This window comes from Raphanus sativus, chromosome 4 (assembly GCF_000801105.2).
Source record: "Raphanus sativus cultivar WK10039 chromosome 4, ASM80110v3, whole genome shotgun sequence".
NCBI lineage: Eukaryota > Viridiplantae > Streptophyta > Magnoliopsida > Brassicales > Brassicaceae > Raphanus > Raphanus sativus.
Genome location: NC_079514.1, coordinates 41,945,120 through 41,967,500, shown reverse-complemented (window position 1 = coordinate 41,967,500; position 22,381 = coordinate 41,945,120). Strand labels below are relative to the sequence as shown.

General features: G+C 32.1%; 4 protein-coding genes across 4 annotated transcripts; 3 read left to right on the top strand and 1 right to left on the bottom strand.

Annotated features, from left to right (window-relative positions):
• Window positions 1-713: 713 nt before the first annotated feature.
• Window positions 714-2,016, top strand: LOC130510498 (uncharacterized). Its single transcript, XM_057006863.1, has 5 exons — window positions 714-788; window positions 895-945; window positions 1,152-1,198; window positions 1,274-1,531; window positions 1,731-2,016. Coding segments are annotated over exons 1-5 (366 nt in total). The 5' UTR covers window positions 714-787; the 3' UTR covers window positions 1,740-2,016.
• A 2,811-nt stretch (window positions 2,017-4,827) lies between these two features.
• On the top strand, window positions 4,828-6,798 carry LOC108852393 (uncharacterized). The gene is made up of 4 exons (XM_018625891.2): window positions 4,828-5,444; window positions 5,631-5,821; window positions 6,078-6,242; window positions 6,335-6,798. Exons 2-4 carry the CDS (start codon window positions 5,686-5,688, stop codon window positions 6,409-6,411), a joined length of 378 nt encoding a protein of 125 aa, XP_018481393.1. The 5' UTR covers window positions 4,828-5,444; window positions 5,631-5,685; the 3' UTR covers window positions 6,412-6,798.
• Window positions 6,799-9,496: 2,698 nt separating this feature from the next.
• On the top strand, window positions 9,497-10,797 carry LOC108852325 (uncharacterized). The gene is made up of 5 exons (XM_018625823.2): window positions 9,497-9,571; window positions 9,676-9,726; window positions 9,933-9,979; window positions 10,055-10,312; window positions 10,512-10,797. Coding segments are annotated over exons 1-5 (366 nt in total). The 5' UTR covers window positions 9,497-9,570; the 3' UTR covers window positions 10,521-10,797.
• Window positions 10,798-15,440: 4,643 nt separating this feature from the next.
• LOC108853657 (uncharacterized) lies at window positions 15,441-16,931 on the bottom strand. Its single transcript, XM_018627070.2, has 5 exons — window positions 16,783-16,931; window positions 16,547-16,644; window positions 16,151-16,260; window positions 15,825-15,943; window positions 15,441-15,724 (listed from the first exon to the last, which is right to left on the bottom strand). The coding sequence occupies exons 2-5, from the start codon at window positions 16,563-16,565 to the stop codon at window positions 15,646-15,648; spliced, it is 327 nt and encodes a 108-aa protein (XP_018482572.1). The 5' UTR covers window positions 16,566-16,644; window positions 16,783-16,931; the 3' UTR covers window positions 15,441-15,645.
• Between the last annotated feature and the right edge of the window lie 5,450 nt (window positions 16,932-22,381).

Sequence of the window (22,381 nt, the reverse complement as noted above, 5' to 3'; positions counted from 1 at the left end):
TTCGAAGTGATTTTTCGAAACAAAACTCCCACGTTAGAAATTAGATCGATTAATATAGTTTATAGCATTAGTGAATTAAATATATGAATTATATACAAAATAAAAACGAATTCTATTTATTTATATTAGATAATTATTTAAAACTAGTAATAACAATAAAAAATAATTACTGTATATAGTGGTTGTTTTATGAAAAGATCTTTAAATTAAAAATTAAAAACCAAAAAAAAAACAAAAAACAAATAACTAAATGTTCATCAAGTAAAATTATTTATTTTATATGATTGAAAGGGAGAATATTGAGGGTGGGACTAATATGGATTCGTAAAAATAATTAAAAAATATACTAAAATTCTAAAAATAGTACATAAACTAAATATTTATACATACAAAAATTAAACACGAGGAGCCCAGAAATTAAAAGAGATAATAATGTCTGGTTCAGCCCAAAAAAACTCTACTCCAATTCTGCGCCGCCAAAACGCTGTGTTTTGAGACATTCAACGCCACGTGGATGCGCCTTCAGCACGTATAGAGAGGGAAATCAAACTGGTTTGACTTTCAACAATCCGGTTAAGTGGTAGATATTTTTCACCATGCCTTGATCTGACCGTTGATAAAAATTGATGGTAGTGTGACGTGGCGTGATCGCATCCATTCTCAGGAAACGCATTCGATTTCAACTTCCGTCGTCGCAATTTCAAACTCTAGAAATTTTTTTTGACAAAGCAAACTCTAGAACTTTTGAATCAACTTCTCTCTCTACCTGGATTTGAAGATAGGAAAAAGTAAGTTGATCTCTCTCTCTCTCTCTCTCTCTCTCTCTCTCTCTCTCTCTCTCTCTCCCTCTCCCTCAATCATTCTTAAGCTCAGATTGTTTTGCTGTTTGTATAGTGGATTCCGAAGCAGAGAACGCCGCCGGAGATGATGCCACTGGAGCTAAAGGTAAATCATGAGTTCCTTCCTTCCTCGTCGATATCAACAACAGTGGTAGATGTTATAGGCAATGAAGTGATTGAGCTGTGATAGGAATGGTAGATGTTATAGGCGATGAAGTGATTGAGCTGTGATAGGAACAAGTAGATGTTATAAGCCGATGAAGTGATTGAGCTCTAACACACAGTTTTCTATGTTTTTTTTCAATTCAAAAGATGCTTGGATCCAGACGTTGGGTTGCATTCTTATTGAAAACCAGAAGGTATTTTTCTTTAGCATTTTGTTGATTTTTGTTTTTCATTTTGATGATGTTGATTTGGTTTGTTGTTTGTGCCAGCTGCTTCAAGAGATCTCTTCTCAGAACTTTCTGCTAGACAAAATGGAGGAGATGCAAAAGAAAAATGTGACAAAGGCTGAGCTAAAGCAGCTAGAGAAAAAAATGATCAAGCATATCCAGAAAAACATTCAGTTGATGGTTAAAGAGCTATTTGATGCCACTGGTGAGCTCAAGGGGATGCTTCATCATGAAGAATCATCAACTCTTATCATTGCTGATGTCAAGAGACAGATAGCTGAGTTGAAGAACTCTCTTGAGGTACTTTCTTTCCATTTAATTCTAATTATTAGCATAGGAGAGTATATATTCTTATATTTCATTTAAGGTAGTAGTATAGTTATGTGTGCCTCTTAATGGATCCTTATTGATATCAATAGAATATGAGACACCTAATCAAACACGGTATCAGAGGGTATACTCTCTCCTATGCTAAAGTCTCTCTTTCTCTGTGTAATAGGATGCATGAAGAAGCAGCAAGCTGACTCTCCAGTTTAACCACAGTTACAGGTTTATCATGCCTATAAGTAAATAGTCAATAGCTACCATTCAGCAACCTTATCACCAAAAAAAAAAAAGCTTCTTTTGCGATTTATAACATGTGAAAATACTTCTTCATGCGTGTTCTAATACTAGAGACTCAAAGGAAAGATCCATTTACTTAGTTTTCTTATTGTTTTTGTTTCCTGTTTGGAAACACAAACATGGATGGGAATCTTTTAGATCTTAAACATTTTCTTCTTCCCTCTAGCGTCGCAAAGTCTTACTGAATCACCATTTGTGTCTACTCATGTGTTCCTTGCAAATTTATCTGTGGTGGAGAGCTTTGGATTGATTAGGTTTTGGTGCTTCTGTTTCTTGTGTGTTCCATACTTCTTCATATCATACATGATCAAATCTAGAAAGCTAAAAATCATGCATGCAATTTGTAAAAAAAAAAATATATATTATTTCTTAACAAGCTTATAACAGTAACTAGATTTTGACCCGCACGCCCGTGCGGGTATATATTTTTCTAAAAGATGTTATTTTTCATGTCAATATTAGAGCTGGGAAAAAAATCCGAATCTAAAAAATTGAACTGATTCCGATCCAAAAGGGAAATACAAAACCCAAACCGAAATTGATTAAATATCAAAATTTTGGTATTTAGAGAACTGAAACCGAATCCGATCCGAATCGAAATATTTCAGATATCTGAATGTATTCGAAATATATATATATATATATTATTTTTAGACTTAATGTATATAAAAACATCCAGAATATATATGGTACTTATAAGTTGGTTTAAATAATTGAATATATATATATATATAAATAGTCAAATGTAAATATCTAAAATAGTTAAAATATACTCAAATGACCAAAAATACTTAAATAGTTATTAATTCTCCATCTAAATATTTAAATCAAAAAAAATTATATGTTAAGTTCACATATTCTGATATATGCTATTCAAATTTATATGTAATATATTATTTTGTTTATGTATTTTTAGAAATTTAAAGTATATAATGAATTTAAATGGGTTATCCAAACCTGAACAAACCCGCAAAGATCCAAATCGAATCCAAACCAAAATTTAGAAATATCCAAATGGGACTGAAATTTTTGACACTGAAAACCCGAAACCCAAACAGACATAAACTAAACCAAAATAGGTACCCAAATGCCCACCCCTAATTCACAATCTATTTTTTTCCTTTAAAACACATGAAACATATAATTAATAGTATTTCATATGTACTATCATATAAATTAATCACATATATTATATTTTCAATAATCACATATATTGAAAACATTTTTTAATAATGGTTATTGGAAAATATTTTAGTAAAAATAAAATTTTAAATATATTTATATTCTAAATCAACTTTAAACTATATTTTGATTTGAAATATGTTTATAAAGTTTAAATTTTGTTTTATGATTGTTTTAGACAAATGATATTTTTAGATAATTAGATTACTTCATTCTCGTATATTTTAAAGTTGACATAAATAGATAGTTTCTCATAATATAATAGATTTATAATTTTTTAATAACATAAATTCATTTTTTTCTTTATATACTGATATTTATGTTTTCAAACAATATTATATCCTTTTATACTGATATTTATGTTTCCAAACAAACCTATCTTTTTAAACTGATATTAGTGTTTTCAAACAAACATATTTTTTTTAAACTGCTATCTAAATTTCCAAACAAACATTTTTTAAAAAATGTTATCTATGTTTCCAAACACAAACCAAACCTAATTTGTACCTTTGTTTTAATAATATAGATTCTATTTATTGTATACAACCAAAAAGGTGTTAGTCATTTGTACGTAAAAAGTGAATGATTATAAAAGCCAAAACCGGTTGATTACCTTTTTTGATCAAAACCGGTTGGTTACTTTAACCGAATGATTTAAATACATAAAGACCAAAACATGACCATATATGTAATGTACGGAGGTCATCAATATCGTAAGTTATATTTGCGTATCATGCTCAACTTGTAAGGCATCATAGTCGAAAGTGCAAATTATTCTCATAAGTCATAATTATACGTATATCATATGGATATGAAGTGCAAATATGTTTAAGTGTTAGATATGATCCAGTGACAAAAAATAAATATGATGGGCTTCAAGTCAACCATATCCAATAGCAAAGCCCTTCTCGAGATTTAATTATTTTAGGTTTAGGAGCAGTGGCATTTCCTGTAAATATTTAGAAAAAGTAATGGTTATTTTTTATTTGTACTTCAGTTTTAATAGTATAGATGAAACCAAATTTGACTTTACGGGTTCAAAAACTTAAAACGCACGAAATTGCTAATAACAACGGGAAACACTAGTGGCTCTACATGCATGATATCTTTCTGAATCTATAAGATAATACAAAAAGGTGATATGACAAGACCTAACCTGCTCAAAAAGGTGGTATTCGTAAAGGATTACATCTGCGCTCCAAAATGTCAATCTCTGGTCCATAACTCTGCTTTAGTACCTCCGGAGCCACACGTAGCAAGGACTCCCAACGAATTCGTTAAACCTCTCGCCTGCAAAGAATATACTTTGGGTTACAGAATGCTTCTGCTTCCAAGAACTCCAGCATCTTTGGCAAAGCATCCAAGATGATATGTTTAATTAAAGAAAAAATAGAGAGACCAAAATCAATCGCTTTCAAATGTGTAGTTTTCCTTTTTAATTGTTTGCTAACAAGAAGCTCTCAGGTTTAGGTCTCTATGCATTAATTTCCCCATGCTCATGGCACATCTGCAACACACCATGGAAACAAAACACATCACTCTCAGCATCTTCTAGAATCATATCCCCCTGCCTATGAGAATCACAAAAGCTCATGATCTCCAAGAATTTTGCACTTTGAGTGCCTTCCAAGCAAATGTCAAAGATCGATCAATAATGTCTTCAGAATTTAACTTCGATTGCCTTCCAAGCAATGACACAGAACAACACCATCAAAAACGGCACGAGTCTGAACAACTTCCAAGATTTATCTTAATTATTAACCAAAGCTGGAGCTATCTCCGTGTAGTGTCTTCTAGCCACAATCCTATCGGAAAGCTCCATAACCAAATGCACAGCTTATCATCCTCGTAACTCTCTTTCAGTGTGGATATGTCTGGATGATTTTAGTTTATTAGCATATGCTTCATAATCATGACAATCCAATTCGGAAGCCCAAGGTTCAATCGTCGATTCTATTCAGTCACCAGAACCTCTGAATTCAAGGAGATGAACAATGGCGCAACCATTCTTGAAGTAATACGATGATCATCGGATTCGACTATCATACTGTAAATTAATTTTGAGTTTTGTTTGAGCTATTTCAATGTTTTTTTCATACAGCGTTGATAATTCACCTTAGATCATATAATAGAGAAGCTGTTCATGTTCTCTTTTCTACATATCTTCCAATTCAATTTCTGTTGGTATTTTGCTTTCCTTTCCCACTCTTATCTTGATAAAAATAGCAAGACATTACTAACTGTCAGCTTATTAAGTTGTTGGTCTGTGTTAAACTGTGGCGCAAGAGTATGGTTATGGTTTCCAATTCTCATGTAAAATATGCTCTGAGATTTGAAAGTGGCTTCTAAATGAGTGGAATTCTACAAACGCATACCCTTAACATTTGCATAAAGACATGTAACAAAGGTATGCATGGTTCATAATTTTTTTGGGCTTTTTGGATTTAATTATCTATTTTATTTGTGGCGACTGTTTTTTTCTTTTAATTTTAAAAATCATTTAGCTGGCTGGATTGAGTTTGAATATTTAATTTCTCAAGATTTTGAATCCTCTCATATTTTACTCAATGCCGTTTTTTTGTTCAACATTTAGTTTACTAAGAAGGTCTAACACATATCATAGCCCGAAGAAGAAGCATTGCAAAGACATGGCTTTGTATAGAATCTGCTGGCGCATTTGGTTCCTAGGAACAAAAGACAAACGACTAAAAACAGAGGAAGAAGATAGAGAAACGATGGTACGTGAAAATGTGGTACTTGAGATATGTCTCGAAGGCTGGCTTGGTAAGGATAATTTTACAGCTTTTTGTTTTGTCGTTCAGTTAGTTCCCTCAAAAATACTCTAAAGCAGCTCAATATGAATCTTGGTTTTGGTTTTAGACAAAAGCATGTTGTGCTGTCTGTTCATCATCATGCTCTTTAAATAAGTCTATATATCTTTACACATTATTTTACTTGATAAATTCTTGGCGAGACAATCAGTAGAGGAGCCACAATTATCATTATTTCAATACCATGAAAGAACATGTTTATATTTCAGTTTTCACTGATGCTGTGATCTTCGTCCCGAGGAAGCCGTCATCGAGTATCAGCAGCGAATCATTGCTGGCTTCTGCTAAGAACGGACTAGCTGTGAAGATACTTAGCAAAGGCAAACAAGTACCTAATGACCCTGTCGTTGATACCCCAAACACCCGCCAAAAAGGTCTCTCTACTAACAACTTTCTTGAATTTCAAATTCATCAAACAAAAAGATCTCGATGTAGCCTCTCTGTGTTAAACTTAATAACTATGCAGGATGGGAGAGAATGGTACTGCAAATCCTATTTCTTGGTCCTTGGAATCTCTTGGAACCAAACGCAAGCTTTGCATAGATGTCACAGAAGCTGATCGTTTCTCCCATTGTCAAGACTCTGGTCTTTAGCAAAGTCCCTGAGAAGGTGAGGGACTGGATCGATGAGATAGCGAGTGAGTGGAGGTTCAAGAGGATAATACCAGCTCATTTCGAGGCTTCCGTAAACGCAGGGAGGTCAGAGTTTCTAGCTGCGTTTGGGTTTCTGGATGATCTTCTAGGTGAAAGATATGTAAACCGTCCTCCTTCCCTCTCTATTCTCTTCACTTCGCTGATGGGTAAAAGCTGCAAGCTATTTTCCTCCGGATGACATGAGAACTCTCTCTTCTCTTGATCAGTTCATTCAGTATTGTCAAAGTAATGTCTAAATGTTAATTTACAGTGGAATTTGTAAGTGACGAATAATGGCTGACGTTCTTGATTCAGCAACAATGCCTTATGTGCTAAATCATGGCAAACCTAATAAAAAACTTAACTCCAAAGGGTTAGAAAGAGACTCTCAAGGCAAGTTTCTCCGTAATCTATTACTTTTGTACTGTGGCTAAAGGAAAAAGTTGCAGGATATATATGATCTAATGGAGTCAGCACAAGAAGAGATCAAAATTCTCGGAAGCGTTGATATATCTTAAGCAGATAGTATTTACATAGATTATGTAATTGTATAGAAGTTATAGTGAAAAAACTGATGAAAAAACGGGTGGAATTGTCCACAGTCCAAACTGTTTAATGTTTTTTGGTAATTTTTTTTTTTTTTTTTGGGAAAAGTTTTTGTTAGTACCTTATTTTTGGAATCATATTTTCAGTAATGGAACGACACTGATTGAGATTCAATGATACTCATCTTAGAACAAACAGGATTGTATCACTAAATTTGAATCACATAAACAAACGATATTATTTTTAGTTACTTATTTTAAAATGAAATAAATATTCATTATGTAGAATCAATTATAATAATTAATTCTATTATTAATTAATATTACATCAGTTCACTAGAATGATATATTTTATATTAATTTGTATCACTTTGTTAAAATTGATATTATCTTCACGTACATTTTCACTAGGTGTTTTCTCTGTATTTGCAGGCTTAATAATTTTAACAAAAAATGTTATAAATAGATATATTATCAATTGCTTAGAATGAAAGACAATTCTAAATAAGCTTTGTCCCTCTAAAAACACATTCGGTATTCAGGAGTACACATATATAATTTTTCTAGATAATGATGATAATCAAATTAAATGAGATTTATTTTTAATTGATGGTAATTGTATATTAGAAAATCTAATATAATTATTTATTAAGGACAATAAGACTTTCAACACTCTAATTTTTAACGTGAGATCAAAAAAATAATTCGCAAATAATAGTGTAAATATTATTGAAATTTTATATTACCAATCTTTTCAGAAATTATCGCTATGAGTAATTTTAATTATCCCAAGAAATTTATTTTAAAGGATAGATTCATTTTATCTTATGTGATATAATATATATATATATATATATATATATATATTAAAATAGAGTCAGTTTAATAGTACAAATAAAATATATATAAACACATATGTACTATTTTAATATTACTAAAGTAAATATAATATAATGTAACTATGATAGTATCATTATTATTTTTATTGTTCTCATGATAATATAAATTATTAGCTAAATCACTAAAATTATTTATTAAAATTAATAATTGGTATAAAGTATGAATAACCCTAAAATTATGGAAAACCTGAAAAATCAGCAAATTCACTTCATCAATAATACTCTCTCCGTTTCGTATTGTAAGTAGTTTAAGTAAAAAGATTTGTTTCAAAATATAAATAGTTTTAACATTGTCCAATGTAACTTTTGCATTTATTGTATATTGTGTAACCAATGAAAATATATTAGCTTTTTAATAATTGGTTGAAATCATATGTTAAATGATATTTTTAAAAAAGTAATGAATTTCTTAATATTAGTGTTTTTATCTGGAATTACTTACAAATTTGAATAGAGAGAGTAGCATAGAATTGTAAGGCTAAAGCTGGATGCCCTTTTGACATCTACCAAAATTAAACCACGAATTAAAACTCTAGGCTAGGATAACTGATTTACGTAGATTTTAAAAATGAAAACTAAAATCTATCATCATTCTTTTCTTCATCAGATAGCATAATTTCAAAATGAAAAGTATATAATCTGCACGTATCGCGGAAATGGACCTAATAAATTTAGATACTCTTAAATGTATGTAACACTGTCATTATAAATCTCTTAATTGAATATTTCGCACATGTTTTCATATCTAAATTATATCTGCAAAAAAAAAAAAAAATTATAGGCCGATCAATGTAGTTAACAAACTTTAAACAATATATACATAAATCTATATTATTATTTTCGAAGTGATTTTTCGAAACAAAACTCCCACGTTAGAAATTAGATCGATTAATATAGTTTATAGCATTAGTGAATTAAATATATGAATTATATACAAAATAAAAACGAATTCTATTTATTTATATTAGATAATTATTTAAAACTAGTAATAACAATAAAAAATAATTACTGTATATAGTGGTTGTTTTATGAAAAGATCTTTAAATTAAAAATTAAAAACCAAAAAAAAAACAAAAAACAAATAACTAAATGTTCATCAAGTAAAATTATTTATTTTATATGATTGAAAGGGAGAATATTGAGGGTGGGACTAATATGGATTCGTAAAAATAATTAAAAAATATACTAAAATTCTAAAAATAGTACATAAACTAAATATTTATACATACAAAAATTAAACACGAGGAGCCCAGAAATTAAAAGAGATAATAATGTCTGGTTCAGCCCAAAAAAACTCTACTCCAATTCTGCGCCGCCAAAACGCTGTGTTTTGAGACATTCAACGCCACGTGGATGCGCCTTCAGCACGTATAGAGAGGGAAATCAAACTGGTTTGACTTTCAACAATCCGGTTAAGTGGTAGATATTTTTCACCATGCCTTGATCTGACCGTTGATAAAAATTGATGGTAGTGTGACGTGGCGTGATCGCATCCATTCTCAGGAAACGCATTCGATTTCAACTTCCGTCGTCGCAATTTCAAACTCTAGAAATTTTTTTTGACAAAGCAAACTCTAGAACTTTTGAATCAACTTCTCTCTCTACCTGGATTTGAAGATAGGAAAAAGTAAGTTGATCTCTCTCTCTCTCTCTCTCTCTCTCTCTCTCTCTCTCTCTCTCTCCCTCTCCCTCAATCATTCTTAAGCTCAGATTGTTTTGCTGTTTGTATAGTGGATTCCGAAGCAGAGAACGCCGCCGGAGATGATGCCACTGGAGCTAAAGGTAAATCATGAGTTCCTTCCTTCCTCGTCGATATCAACAACAGTGGTAGATGTTATAGGCAATGAAGTGATTGAGCTGTGATAGGAATGGTAGATGTTATAGGCGATGAAGTGATTGAGCTGTGATAGGAACAAGTAGATGTTATAAGCCGATGAAGTGATTGAGCTCTAACACACAGTTTTCTATGTTTTTTTTCAATTCAAAAGATGCTTGGATCCAGACGTTGGGTTGCATTCTTATTGAAAACCAGAAGGTATTTTTCTTTAGCATTTTGTTGATTTTTGTTTTTCATTTTGATGATGTTGATTTGGTTTGTTGTTTGTGCCAGCTGCTTCAAGAGATCTCTTCTCAGAACTTTCTGCTAGACAAAATGGAGGAGATGCAAAAGAAAAATGTGACAAAGGCTGAGCTAAAGCAGCTAGAGAAAAAAATGATCAAGCATATCCAGAAAAACATTCAGTTGATGGTTAAAGAGCTATTTGATGCCACTGGTGAGCTCAAGGGGATGCTTCATCATGAAGAATCATCAACTCTTATCATTGCTGATGTCAAGAGACAGATAGCTGAGTTGAAGAACTCTCTTGAGGTACTTTCTTTCCATTTAATTCTAATTATTAGCATAGGAGAGTATATATTCTTATATTTCATTTAAGGTAGTAGTATAGTTATGTGTGCCTCTTAATGGATCCTTATTGATATCAATAGAATATGAGACACCTAATCAAACACGGTATCAGAGGGTATACTCTCTCCTATGCTAAAGTCTCTCTTTCTCTGTGTAATAGGATGCATGAAGAAGCAGCAAGCTGACTCTCCAGTTTAACCACAGTTACAGGTTTATCATGCCTATAAGTAAATAGTCAATAGCTACCATTCAGCAACCTTATCACCAAAAAAAAAAAAGCTTCTTTTGCGATTTATAACATGTGAAAATACTTCTTCATGCGTGTTCTAATACTAGAGACTCAAAGGAAAGATCCATTTACTTAGTTTTCTTATTGTTTTTGTTTCCTGTTTGGAAACACAAACATGGATGGGAATCTTTTAGATCTTAAACATTTTCTTCTTCCCTCTAGCGTCGCAAAGTCTTACTGAATCACCATTTGTGTCTACTCATGTGTTCCTTGCAAATTTATCTGTGGTGGAGAGCTTTGGATTGATTAGGTTTTGGTGCTTCTGTTTCTTGTGTGTTCCATACTTCTTCATATCATACATGATCAAATCTAGAAAGCTAAAAATCATGCATGCAATTTGTAAAAAAAAAAATATATATTATTTCTTAACAAGCTTATAACAGTAATGAAACCAAATTTGACTTTACGGGTTCAAAAACTTAAAACGCACGAAATTGCTAATAACAACGGGAAACACTAGTGGCTCTACATGCATGATATCTTTCTGAATCTATAAGATAATACAAAAAGGTGATATGACAAGACCTAACCTGCTCAAAAAGGTGGTATTCGTAAAGGATTACATCTGCGCTCCAAAATGTCAATCTCTGGTCCATAACTCTGCTTTAGTACCTCCGGAGCCACACGTAGCAAGGACTCCCAACGAATTCGTTAAACCTCTCGCCTGCAAAGAATATACTTTGGGTTACAGAATGCTTCTGCTTCCAAGAACTCCAGCATCTTTGGCAAAGCATCCAAGATGATATGTTTAATTAAAGAAAAAATAGAGAGACCAAAATCAATCGCTTTCAAATGTGTAGTTTTCCTTTTTAATTGTTTGCTAACAAGAAGCTCTCAGGTTTAGGTCTCTATGCATTAATTTCCCCATGCTCATGGCACATCTGCAACACACCATGGAAACAAAACACATCACTCTCAGCATCTTCTAGAATCATATCCCCCCTGCCTATGAGAATCACAAAAGCTCATGATCTCCAAGAATTTTGCACTTTGAGTGCCTTCCAAGCAAATGTCAAAGATCAATAATGTCTTCAGAATTTAACTTCGATTGCCTTCCAAGCAATGACACAGAACAACACCATCAAAAACGGCACGAGTCTGAACAACTTCCAAGATTTATCTTAATTATTAACCAAAGCTGGAGCTATCTCCGTGTAGTGTCTTCTAGCCACAATCCTATCGGAAAGCTCCATAACCAAATGCACAGCTTTATCATCCTCGTAACTCTCTTTCAGGGTGGATATGTCTGGATGATTTTAGTTTATTAGCATACGCTTCATGATCATTACTTTCCTTTTAATGTCATCTATATCCACCGCGGTTCTCAGCTTCTTTCTTTCTTTCCTTATACTAGAACTATTGTCCTCGGCTACGCGCAGAAAATTTATAGGTGAGAGAATTTCTTCAGCCCCTTTTAGTATAGTACGTGACATGGGTAAATGGTTTTAAGTTTATTAGCATAACTAAATACAACTATTCAAAAAAAAGAAAAAAAACCAACAGCATATTGGAAATTTAATTCTAACCTATAAAAGCAAACACAAAAGAGTATGAAATCATCGGACTACGTATATTAATATTTTCTATAAAAAGTTGTTCAAGTTATGAAGTGAAAAAACGATCAATCTACATTCTATATTAATTTATTTGATGGAGTTGGGAAGGAAATTTTATAATATAAATCTTAATGGAACCGGGTATCTGATAAGATACTCATTATTTAATACAAGTCTTTTTTAAAGAATTTTAACATTGACTCATTATAAATTTTAGATAATCTATTATATTAAAACAGAATTCATGATATATTTAATAAAATGGATCCTTACTAGAAATCACAACTCATTCATTCATTAATTATATACAAAGACATATTTGTTTCTTTAATAAATTATAAATAGATATTCCTAAATTTTCTCTTAATTACATCCAAATAAAATCTTTTCAAATATATTTATTTACTATATAAATATATTAGTATTTATTTAAAATATTAATGTTATAATTCGTTTTTCACTTTACAATTATTTTAAATATTTAATTAATTTCGTAATTAATAATAATAGACTAGATGTATATTTTATTTTTTACAAAAATAAACATTTTCAAATAAACATTTTAAGTATCGAATTAATTTTGTAATTATATTAAATTCATGTACAATTTTGTATTAGTTTGTGATATAAATTTATATAATATTTTTCAATTAAATATTTGATCTCTAATAATTAAAATTTGTTAATATTTGTATCATATGATTAAAAAATATGTTATCAATATGAACAATAGGTCTACAGATACTATTTTAAAAGTGCATTCAGTTTCTATTTTAAGTGCTGTTTTAAATGTTATTAAATATAATAGATGGTTTTATTTCTTATTTCGATAATAGAAGTATATGACTGTTTCGTTTACAAAAATATAATCAAGTTTATTTTTATATAAACCATATTCATATACTATTCATTAATGTGATTTTTTGTATTTTTTTATCTTGTGCAATTTTGAAAATGCAATAGATATTATACCAATTTTTGTCATTAGCATAATTACATTTATTCAATCAAATATTTTAAATCATACAAATAATTTGATTAAGATATATGTATGATCAAAACCTAAAATACAAGTATAATTTTAAGGAAATTAATATATAAGTTAATATTAATTTGAATGGATTTTATCGTAAATATCAAAGAATGTAATATTCTAACTTGTGTTCATGTTTTAATAAGAGAGATATCACTAATAATTTGAAACAAAAATAAATAAATTATTGCATGCAAACTATAAAATTGTTATATATGAAAATGCTATAAAACTATTAATAATTTGGTAAATATTAAAATTATATATCACTAATGTAAACTAGATAGTTACTATGTATAAAAATGAAAATAATCATCTGCATGGTTGTGCGGATTTAGGATATTGTTAAGAAAGTAGAACCAAAGGACAATAAATGTTCAATTATCAACAGATGATTCTCCTCAGCCTAGCGGCTAACCCTTTATCCTTACGAAACTTGAAACTCACTAGCCTCCCGTATTCGATTCCCTACGAGACCAGACAATTTATAAAAGTATTTTCTAAGCCTTTATTCTTACGAAACCGACATACAGTCTGACACGACACCACAAAAGCGACACGCAACTTAAAAGACGAGGATTATGAGAAACGGCACGCAATCCTTTAAAAGGAAGAAATGAATGCAAGTGTTGTTGTTTTGTTTAAAAATGTTTACAGGCTTTAACGCAAAATGCATCAAGATTGCTCATCGAATGCTGATCAATTTTTAACACACAAAAAAAAAGACACACAACATTTCAATCACAAGATTCAAGAGATCATTAGATTTTTTCAAAGCTAAAATGGTAGATGCCTCATGCCTAAGGTACAAACTTGATGAGCAAATACAGTAGCTCACTGCAATTGAATACGCTTACTACGCACGATCAGTAACTAATGTATTTGTAAGAAATACAAATGAGAAAGTAGAATTATGAGAGAATAATTAGCTTTCTGTTCAATAATTATCAGATCATTCTCCTCAGCCTAGCGGCTAACCCACTAATCCTTACGGAAATTGAAACACAATTGCCACCTCTGTTCGATTACCCAAGCCCCACGGGACAAGAACTTTTTTTAATATATTTTTAATTGAATAAAGGTTAGTCAATAGCCGACATACAATCTAATACGACACCACAAAACTGACACGCAACTTAAAAAAAACGCGGAATAATTAAAAACGACACGCAATCCTTAAAATAAGAAGAAACAGAACAACAACAAAAATGGTTGTCATCAAAAAAAAAAAGTGGGTATAAGATGCTAGGAACTTTGGTATTTACTTGTTTCACCTTCTTGTCATTGTTTTGGAACTTTTCTAACTTTCTGATTACTGTTTCTTTTTGCCATTTGTGTCTGTCTACTCATGTGTTCCTTGCAAATTTATCTGTGATGGAGAACTTTAGATTGATTAGGCTTTGGTGCTTCTGTTTCTTGTGTGTTCCATACTTCTTCCTTGCAAATTAACTGCTAGATACATTTCCATCTGCGTCCATTTAAGTTCTTGTGGTTCTCTGTATGCGATGAGCGTTGGTAAATTCATGTCAGAAGACTAAAATGATAATTCTTCAATGGATGATGCTTTAGATTTTACTAGGTTTCATGATTCTGTTTCTTGTGTGCTCAAGACTGCATAATACTCGTTAGTTAGTAGAATGTTTCTGGCAGAATCTTAAATTTTTTGCATATTTTTTTATTGTCCAGAGACTAGCGGGCTGACTTTCTAGCAAATTATATATTTTTGGCTGTGGTTCAAGTACTGACTGACTTAATTGTCCAAAGGGTTGAGTTTGTCCTTGACTCTGACAAGAGAAGTCATCTCATGGACCTGCTTCATGCTCAGAGAGAGAATGGCATCCACGTAGCAAGGTAATAATGATACTCCTCTTTTTTCTTCAGCTAGTCTTGTATTCCGTCCATAACTGCAGCAAGCCCTGACTTGTGTTTGTGGAGACAAAGAGGGGAGCCTGAAATCCCCAAATGCCCAGAGCACCTGTTATACCTCTCAAGGAATGGGAAGACTCGTTACTTTCTGACTTCTCACAACTTCCCCTGGTACTTCCTCTTAACTAACTTGCATGTTACTCAGTGTTTCTCTTAATGGACAAGAAATGAATGCAAGTGTTGTGTTGTTGTTTTCTTTAGACACCTCCAACGGTAAGAAACTAAAAGTAAAAACCCATTAAAGATTCTAATGAATAATTTAGTAATTAATTTTGTGATTTGAAGAGTTTAGAACCCTTGTAAGTGTAATTAATTTTTTCATGGTCCAATGGAAGAACCTCTTTGAGATTCTTAAAAAAAAATTTATGCACAATGATGCACAAGATAAACAACATACAAGTCACACAAGAGTTAAGAATACAGAGCGATACACAAATCTTAGGATATACACACCGGTCATCAGGTTCCCCGAGCAATATCAAGACATAGCTCAGTGGTGAGCCTTCACGACGGTAACAGGGCATGCCACGTTGTTCACAACATGGTTGCTTACACTTCCCATTATCATCCTGCAAATAAGAAGGTAAGATTTTGACATACTTATTAATGTGTGTAAACCAATCTTGAGATGTTGAAGAATTGGAGAAAGAGGAGGAATCTTTTTTTTACCTCTTAAGGCCACCAAGGCCTCGGTTACCGATGACAAGGCTTGAGAGAGGGATATGTTCAACAGCTTCACAAATCTTCTCACGAGGATCTCCCCAATATATCTTCATCACCACTGTAATCTGCTCATGTTTTCACAACAAGAGTTCATCTTAATTCAACAGACACCAGATACTTGTTGTAAAAGAAAGTTCTCATTCCATATGTTATGAAAAGTTTAATGGTTTAAAGCTGCAGACGACAGGGTTTTTAGATTGTTCTTACAAACTACTAAAATTACTTTGAAGAGAGATTCATCCATCCAAAAAAAGGGAAAGAAGATAGCTTACAGATTTCTGCCTAGCGGCAGTGTTGGCAATGTCAAGGGTTTCAGCATCTGGCTTCACTCCATACTTGTTCATCACAGCCGCTTCCGAGAATTCACTCAGCGGAATCAGAGCTGAAACGTAACAACACAAAAACCAAGAGTCAACGAACAAGAAAGATCATTGTCGGAAAATTCCTTAACTCAAACCAATCGCTCGGACAATAACTAATAAGACCAGAATCAAATGTAATTGATAGATATATATAAATCAAACGATGCATGAGTAAAGTCAAGTTCCTTTCAACACAAAGATTTTTTTGCTAAATTCAAGTCAAAGGAAGGAGGCGTTCTTTAAAATTCAAAGTGAAAAGAAAACAAGAGGCGCAAAAGAAAAGAGCATTGAGCAACCGAATCGTACGGGAACCAACGGTCTCCATGCATATCGTGAGCTACGGTGATGAGTATTAGATAATCGCCATCGCGAACCACGTTGTCGATCGCAATTTCATCCAGAATCTGCCATGAAAACAAAATCCAGAATCATACCGTCGCAATTTCACGAGGAAATCAAACGCTCTCAAATCAAACGAACATCTATGGAAGCGATCTTATACAAATACTGGAAATCGAAGAGGGGAGGGGATGAAGACTTACCAAGAAGGAGCTGGAGATCAGAAGCCAGAGAGAAGATGGAGGGATTGGGATTGGAGGAGGAAGAGAGAAATTGTTTCCGTCAAAAACATCGAGGAAGAGAGAGAGAGACTCAAGGGAAAATTGATTATCCAATACCAAAGTGACACATAATAAGGGGTTCCAACCAAACACCGGTTCTATTGATTTAGCTCATTTTTGATTTATTTATTTTTTGTCTTTTTTTGTAAAACCCCTTATTAAACCCCTCCAATGGAGGTAGTCTTGCAGGCTTTAACGCAAAATGCATCAAGTCATGGGCATAATAATCTTTAGTGCTATTCCAATCTAAACTGGAGCTAAACAAAAAATTATTTAGGATGACTCTAAATGAAATTTAGATTAGAATATATCTATAACAATAAAGTTGGATTTTCTCACTTCTCATATGTCTAAAATTGGACATGTGGCACATCATTAAATTCTACTTTCGAAATTATTCCTCATGTCATGATATTTAACTCTTCTTTTTCGTGTACGAAATCTCCATTGGCTATGTTTCATTTACGTTCAAAGATTGTTCTCTGTTTGGGATCTTTTGCATTCTTTTTGTTCAGGCCCAATAGATATAAGATTTTGTTTTATCATTTAAGCCACATCAACGAGGAGAGCTTCCTTTCTCTTCGGATATGCTGGCTCCGTCGAGCTCTCTGTAACGGCTTAGGATTTCATTATGTGCTTCTTAAATATGTGTGTTTATGTGGGTTATCCCACTCGTCCCACTCTCGAGCATTGAATCGAGTTCTTCATCTTCCAAGGTTAGGACGGAAGTTGTCTTCTAAATTTGCTAGATCCCAGCGATGAACAACTCTGGGTTTGTCTAGCACGAGCTCCGAGTTGCCGGGTCTGTAGTCCAACTCATATACGCCTAATTATTTTCTCATCCTATATTAGTTGTTGACGTTCAAGGTTCAGTGTATGTTATTGTTATTTTGACAGACATCGTTGGTGAGGTACCGGCATCAAAACCATCTACAACGAAGAAACTCAGACCATTCAACGAAAGATGTTAAAAATCTTAATCGGCAGGTATGTAAGACCAGTACATAAACTAATGTGTTCCAAACTAGCTCTCAGTTAATCTTTTAAGAACCAAAATTGTTTAGAGGAATGGTACAAACGTGTATATATTGTTTTAGGAGCAATTCTTCATTATAAAATCAAAAGAGGTAACAACTCGATCCTGTAAGTTGTTTTCTACCAAGGATCATGCTGCAAAATACATATCCACAAGTGATTTAGTCCTTATAGTTTTTTTTGAATTGTTAGTCCTTATACTTTAACAAATCTAAATGTTTCTCTTACAGTTCTCTGATTCCTTGCATAACATATGCTCAGTTTTCTTTGTGTGTATGTAGCTATACTTATTCTCAGTTCAGCGAAGTGGACAGAGACGAGAATCAGTTCAGAACGATAGCTACTGTACTCGACAATGGAACTGATCAGGTTCCTCTATAGTTTTAAATCCATTATTGAGAAAGTCCTTCTCAGATCATTAATTGATGTGTTTGTAAACCTGCAGATTACTAATCTATTTTAAATTGATTAGGCTAATATGGACTAAACTCCTGAATGGTTTAGTTGATTTCACCGGAGAAACTTGCAGGTTATACACTTTTGCTAGATTCTTCCGTTGACTTTCTTTGAGAATTAATCAATACTCTATGCAGAAACAAATGCTTAAGTTTCTTCGACTTCAGCTGCCGTGTTCAAACGTTTGCTTAAGCTGAATGGTTATGTTTGGTCTCCTCCTCGATCTCTTCCCAACCAGTAAGTGTTTCAAACTGCAACAGCAGATTGATATTAAAGTTACAAAACGAATTATCTAATGTTTTGTTTAATATTTACATCTCACAACTTTTGTTCTTCTCTGGATCTTGCACCAAAAGGGTCTCTTTGATCCATTATACGATTAGTACGAACATCATTTTGATTCAGACCATCATCATAGATTAATACACACGAGAGAAAACGCCATAAACTACCACCACCATCATCGGTCCTCACCACCATCACCAACTTCGTCATGGTGTCAAAACGCATAATCATCATCTTAGGACACACCAGATACACATAGAACATCATCATCATCATGGGCAGTAGTACCAGTACGAATATGTTTTGAAGAAGCTTGATCGTCCTGACCACACAACGAGTCTCAGTATTACCAACAACATCATCGAGGCCATAGAGATGACAAGCAGAAGCAGCGTAGGCGAGGAGGCAAACGTGGGATCGTCGTGCCACGTGATCAGCATGTGGGAAGAAACATATTGTGTATGGTAACTATTTGGATCTAACTATCAAAAACCCATAGGTAACTTTTCGAAATGAAGAAAGCCTTGAGCGTTTTTACCTTCACAAAAAATCACTATGGAATCATCTCCCCATCCAAAGATCAGGTTTCGAGATGTGTACACTTTTAAAAACGTTTTTTTTGGTTAAACCTGTACACTTTTGAAACATTTTTTTTTGGTTAAACCGTAAATTCCATTGACAATATGATCTCTAAAAAAGAGGAATAAAATCTTATATCTTACGAAAATAAACAATATTTTATCCCACGTTTCACAAAATAATAATTTTTATTAAAACTTTTGTTTTGTAGCACTCATGAGCAAACCTCTTAGGTTTAGTACAAAATGTAATTCAAGCAAGTGACGAAGTTTGTTTACTTCATCTTACAAACTTTATTATTGTTCTAATATCTTTTTATTACTAAGATTTTGCAATGCTTTGTCACTTAATTTTAGACTTAATCAACATTATTTTATGAAAACCACTAGAGAAGAAGTGCTATAATAGATATTTGAATATAAAAAAAACTCCAGACATGTATCTCTGTTCTACGGTTTCTTAAACTGAAATACTTCAATTTGTTTCTTAATTCATACTTATGAGCATGATTTTAGACATCCAGTAAAAGTTAAAAAAAACAAAGAAATACCTTACTCCAAATTTATATAGTAGTCTTATAGATATGACTAAATTATAACGCTAAAACTTATAAAACACTATACAAATCTTTAATATGATTCCCTTATTTTTTAGTTTTTTTATTGAATTTTTTTCTCTCAGTTTCAATTACTTTCTTATACAACTTAAGGATTTAAAATACACAACACTAAATTAGATAGGTTCCTTTAGGAATAAAAGAAATATCTGATGGATCTAAATTTTATAGTTCACAACTTCTTAATTTCGAGAAATTATGATCTAACATGGGCTGGGTATCAATTTAATAGGTACTAACTAGATTATGACCCGTCCTTCGAAAAGCGGATATATTTTTGTTTTATATTTTTGTAGAAATTTAATTTGTATATGTGTGTATTTTTCTATAATCATATTTATGTTTTTGTAACATATTTGTGTAAAATATTTTTTTATTGATTAATAAAGAGTTTTTATAATTGTATTGAATTTGTGATGTTGCATAACTATCTACTTGTGTCATAGTCATTTCATATATTAATTTTGCTTTATTCTTAAACAGTTATATTTATTTTTTAAATAACAACATAATTTTGTTTAGTAACTAAATAGTAATTAAATAGATAAAATTTTATGTTTTTCATTTAAATATATTTATATATGTTACAGACTAATTGGTGTGATACCATGTATATAAACATTTTTTATTCATCTTGGCTCTATAACATCCGGTATACATATATTTATTAAATATATCAAGTAACTCTTTATTAAACATATATACACTTTGTTGTTTGATACATGAAGACTTAATAGGCTAATAATAGCTAATGAATTATACAGAAACAATATTGGCTTGACGATCTTAAGTAATAAATGTAAGCTCATCCGCATTAATATCAAACGGTTATATTGGAAATTATTAACGAAAGTATAGCGATCACTAAGCACATTATATATCCACGATCAAAAGAAAATGTATCATATTAACTGTAATAGGCGAAGCAAACGTTTACGTACATTTGGTTTTATCTTTAAATAAAAAATGATAATAATTGAATCATACATACATCAATTGACATGTTCCAAATTTAATAGTATTGATTTTAAATGATCAGCATTACCGCCCACCAAAGATGATTCATGTTATACACATAGATTCACATCTCTAATGGAGATATTTTTCTAGCCAAATCATTTTTGCAAAACAATTACGAGGATGTCAGTTCTTACAACAAATAAATCAATACCAAAAAAAAATCAATAACATAAATATGAAACAATCCGCGCGAAGCGTGGCCACACTATTAGTTATTAACTAAAAGTGTACAACAAAACATTGATATGTTTAAACTGTTGTGAATGAAAATGTAAAAAGTAGTAAATTTTGGATATATTTAAATCCCAATTTGCAACAGACCACTAAAAGCAAATCCAGATTTTAAAGATATATGTAATTTCAATAAGAATAATAACAAACTGACAAAGGTTCTTGCATAAAAATGTAAATATTTATTTTCTTAGTTTCTATCAGTTTTTTTTTATATTTGTTAGCGAGAACAAAAAAAATCATAGCTTCGCAAGGGACCGCACATTTTTTTTGGGTGTAAATGTTAAAATTCATAGCAAGACTTTTCTTTTACATTGTTTGTGGAGATCCACTTATTACAGCAAGAAGATAATAAAAGAACAGAGCAAGCAATTACAAAGGGAAGTAAAAACAACTATGGCACAGGCGGTGGCAGGCGGAAGTAGACTTGAAGAGGAGATGGCGTTGAGGGCGAAGATGGAGGGATGGAGATGAGACGATCACGCGTAAGGCGATCAACACGCGCAAAGACCCCTGCTTCAGAGGAAGACCACACATTTGTTTACTCTTGTTTTTTTATTGGGAGTAAAATATAAATAGATTTTTTAATTTCATTTTAATTACTTTCTGTACATAATAGCTTTCATCTATAAATTGATAAACTTCTATCAAAATCACATTGCAACTTTGATATTTTGTTCTACTAATGCGTTGATCTTTTTCAACAAAGAAAAATCAAAGAATGAAATGAAGTAAATAAACAGAAAAAAAAAACTTAGATACTAAAAGATGAAGACTAAAAAGATAAAGCAATTGCACGTAAGAAACCTCAGACCTGGTTAGCGAACAATGCATTGACTCGAAAAGCCCTTTACGAACAAATTACGATCAGTAACGAATGCACTTGTACGAATACAAATGAGAAAGTAGAATCAGTGGTAATAAATTTTCACGTTTTCAATATTGACAGATGGTTCTCTTCAGCCTAGCGGCTAACCCACTATGCTTACAATTATTGAAATACGCTTGCCTCCCTAGATCGATTACCCATGGGTCCAGACATTATTTTTTTTTAGTTGAATAAAGGTTAGTAAGTAACCGACATACAGTCTAATACGACACCACAAAACCGACACGCAACTTTTAAAAAACGGCACGCAGTTCTTAAAAAAGGAAGAAACACAACAACAAAAAAGGTTGTGATAAAAAAAAAACAGTGGGTATGAGATGCTAGGAACTTTGGTATTTACTTGTTTCACCTTCTTGTCATTGTTTTGGAACTTTTCTAACTTTCTGATTACTGTTTCTTTGCCATTTGTG

What these genes read in the sequence shown, in the direction of transcription:
- LOC130510498 (XM_057006863.1), top strand. An exon ending in TGATGCCACTGGAGCTAAAG is followed by an intron (nt 946 to 1,151) that starts GTAAATCATGAG and finishes TCAATTCAAAAG; the next exon opens with ATGCTTGGATCCAGACGTTG. An exon ending in TTCTTATTGAAAACCAGAAG is followed by an intron (nt 1,199 to 1,273) that starts GTATTTTTCTTT and finishes TGTTTGTGCCAG; the next exon opens with CTGCTTCAAGAGATCTCTTC.
- LOC108852393 (XM_018625891.2), top strand. Translation starts at nt 5,686, where the DNA reads ATGGCTTTGTATAGAATCTGCTGGCGCATTTGGTTCCTAGGAACAAAA. An exon ending in ATGTCTCGAAGGCTGGCTTG is followed by an intron (nt 5,822 to 6,077) that starts GTAAGGATAATT and finishes TTTATATTTCAG; the next exon opens with TTTTCACTGATGCTGTGATC. An exon ending in CCCAAACACCCGCCAAAAAG is followed by an intron (nt 6,243 to 6,334) that starts GTCTCTCTACTA and finishes ATAACTATGCAG; the next exon opens with GATGGGAGAGAATGGTACTG.
- LOC108852325 (XM_018625823.2), top strand. An exon ending in TGATGCCACTGGAGCTAAAG is followed by an intron (nt 9,727 to 9,932) that starts GTAAATCATGAG and finishes TCAATTCAAAAG; the next exon opens with ATGCTTGGATCCAGACGTTG. An exon ending in TTCTTATTGAAAACCAGAAG is followed by an intron (nt 9,980 to 10,054) that starts GTATTTTTCTTT and finishes TGTTTGTGCCAG; the next exon opens with CTGCTTCAAGAGATCTCTTC.
- LOC108853657 (XM_018627070.2), bottom strand. An exon ending in CTGCCGCTAGGCAGAAATCT is followed by an intron (nt 15,944 to 16,150) that starts GTAAGCTATCTT and finishes AAACATGAGCAG; the next exon opens with ATTACAGTGGTGATGAAGAT. An exon ending in GGCCTTGGTGGCCTTAAGAG is followed by an intron (nt 15,725 to 15,824) that starts GTAAAAAAAAGA and finishes TCTTATTTGCAG; the next exon opens with GATGATAATGGGAAGTGTAA.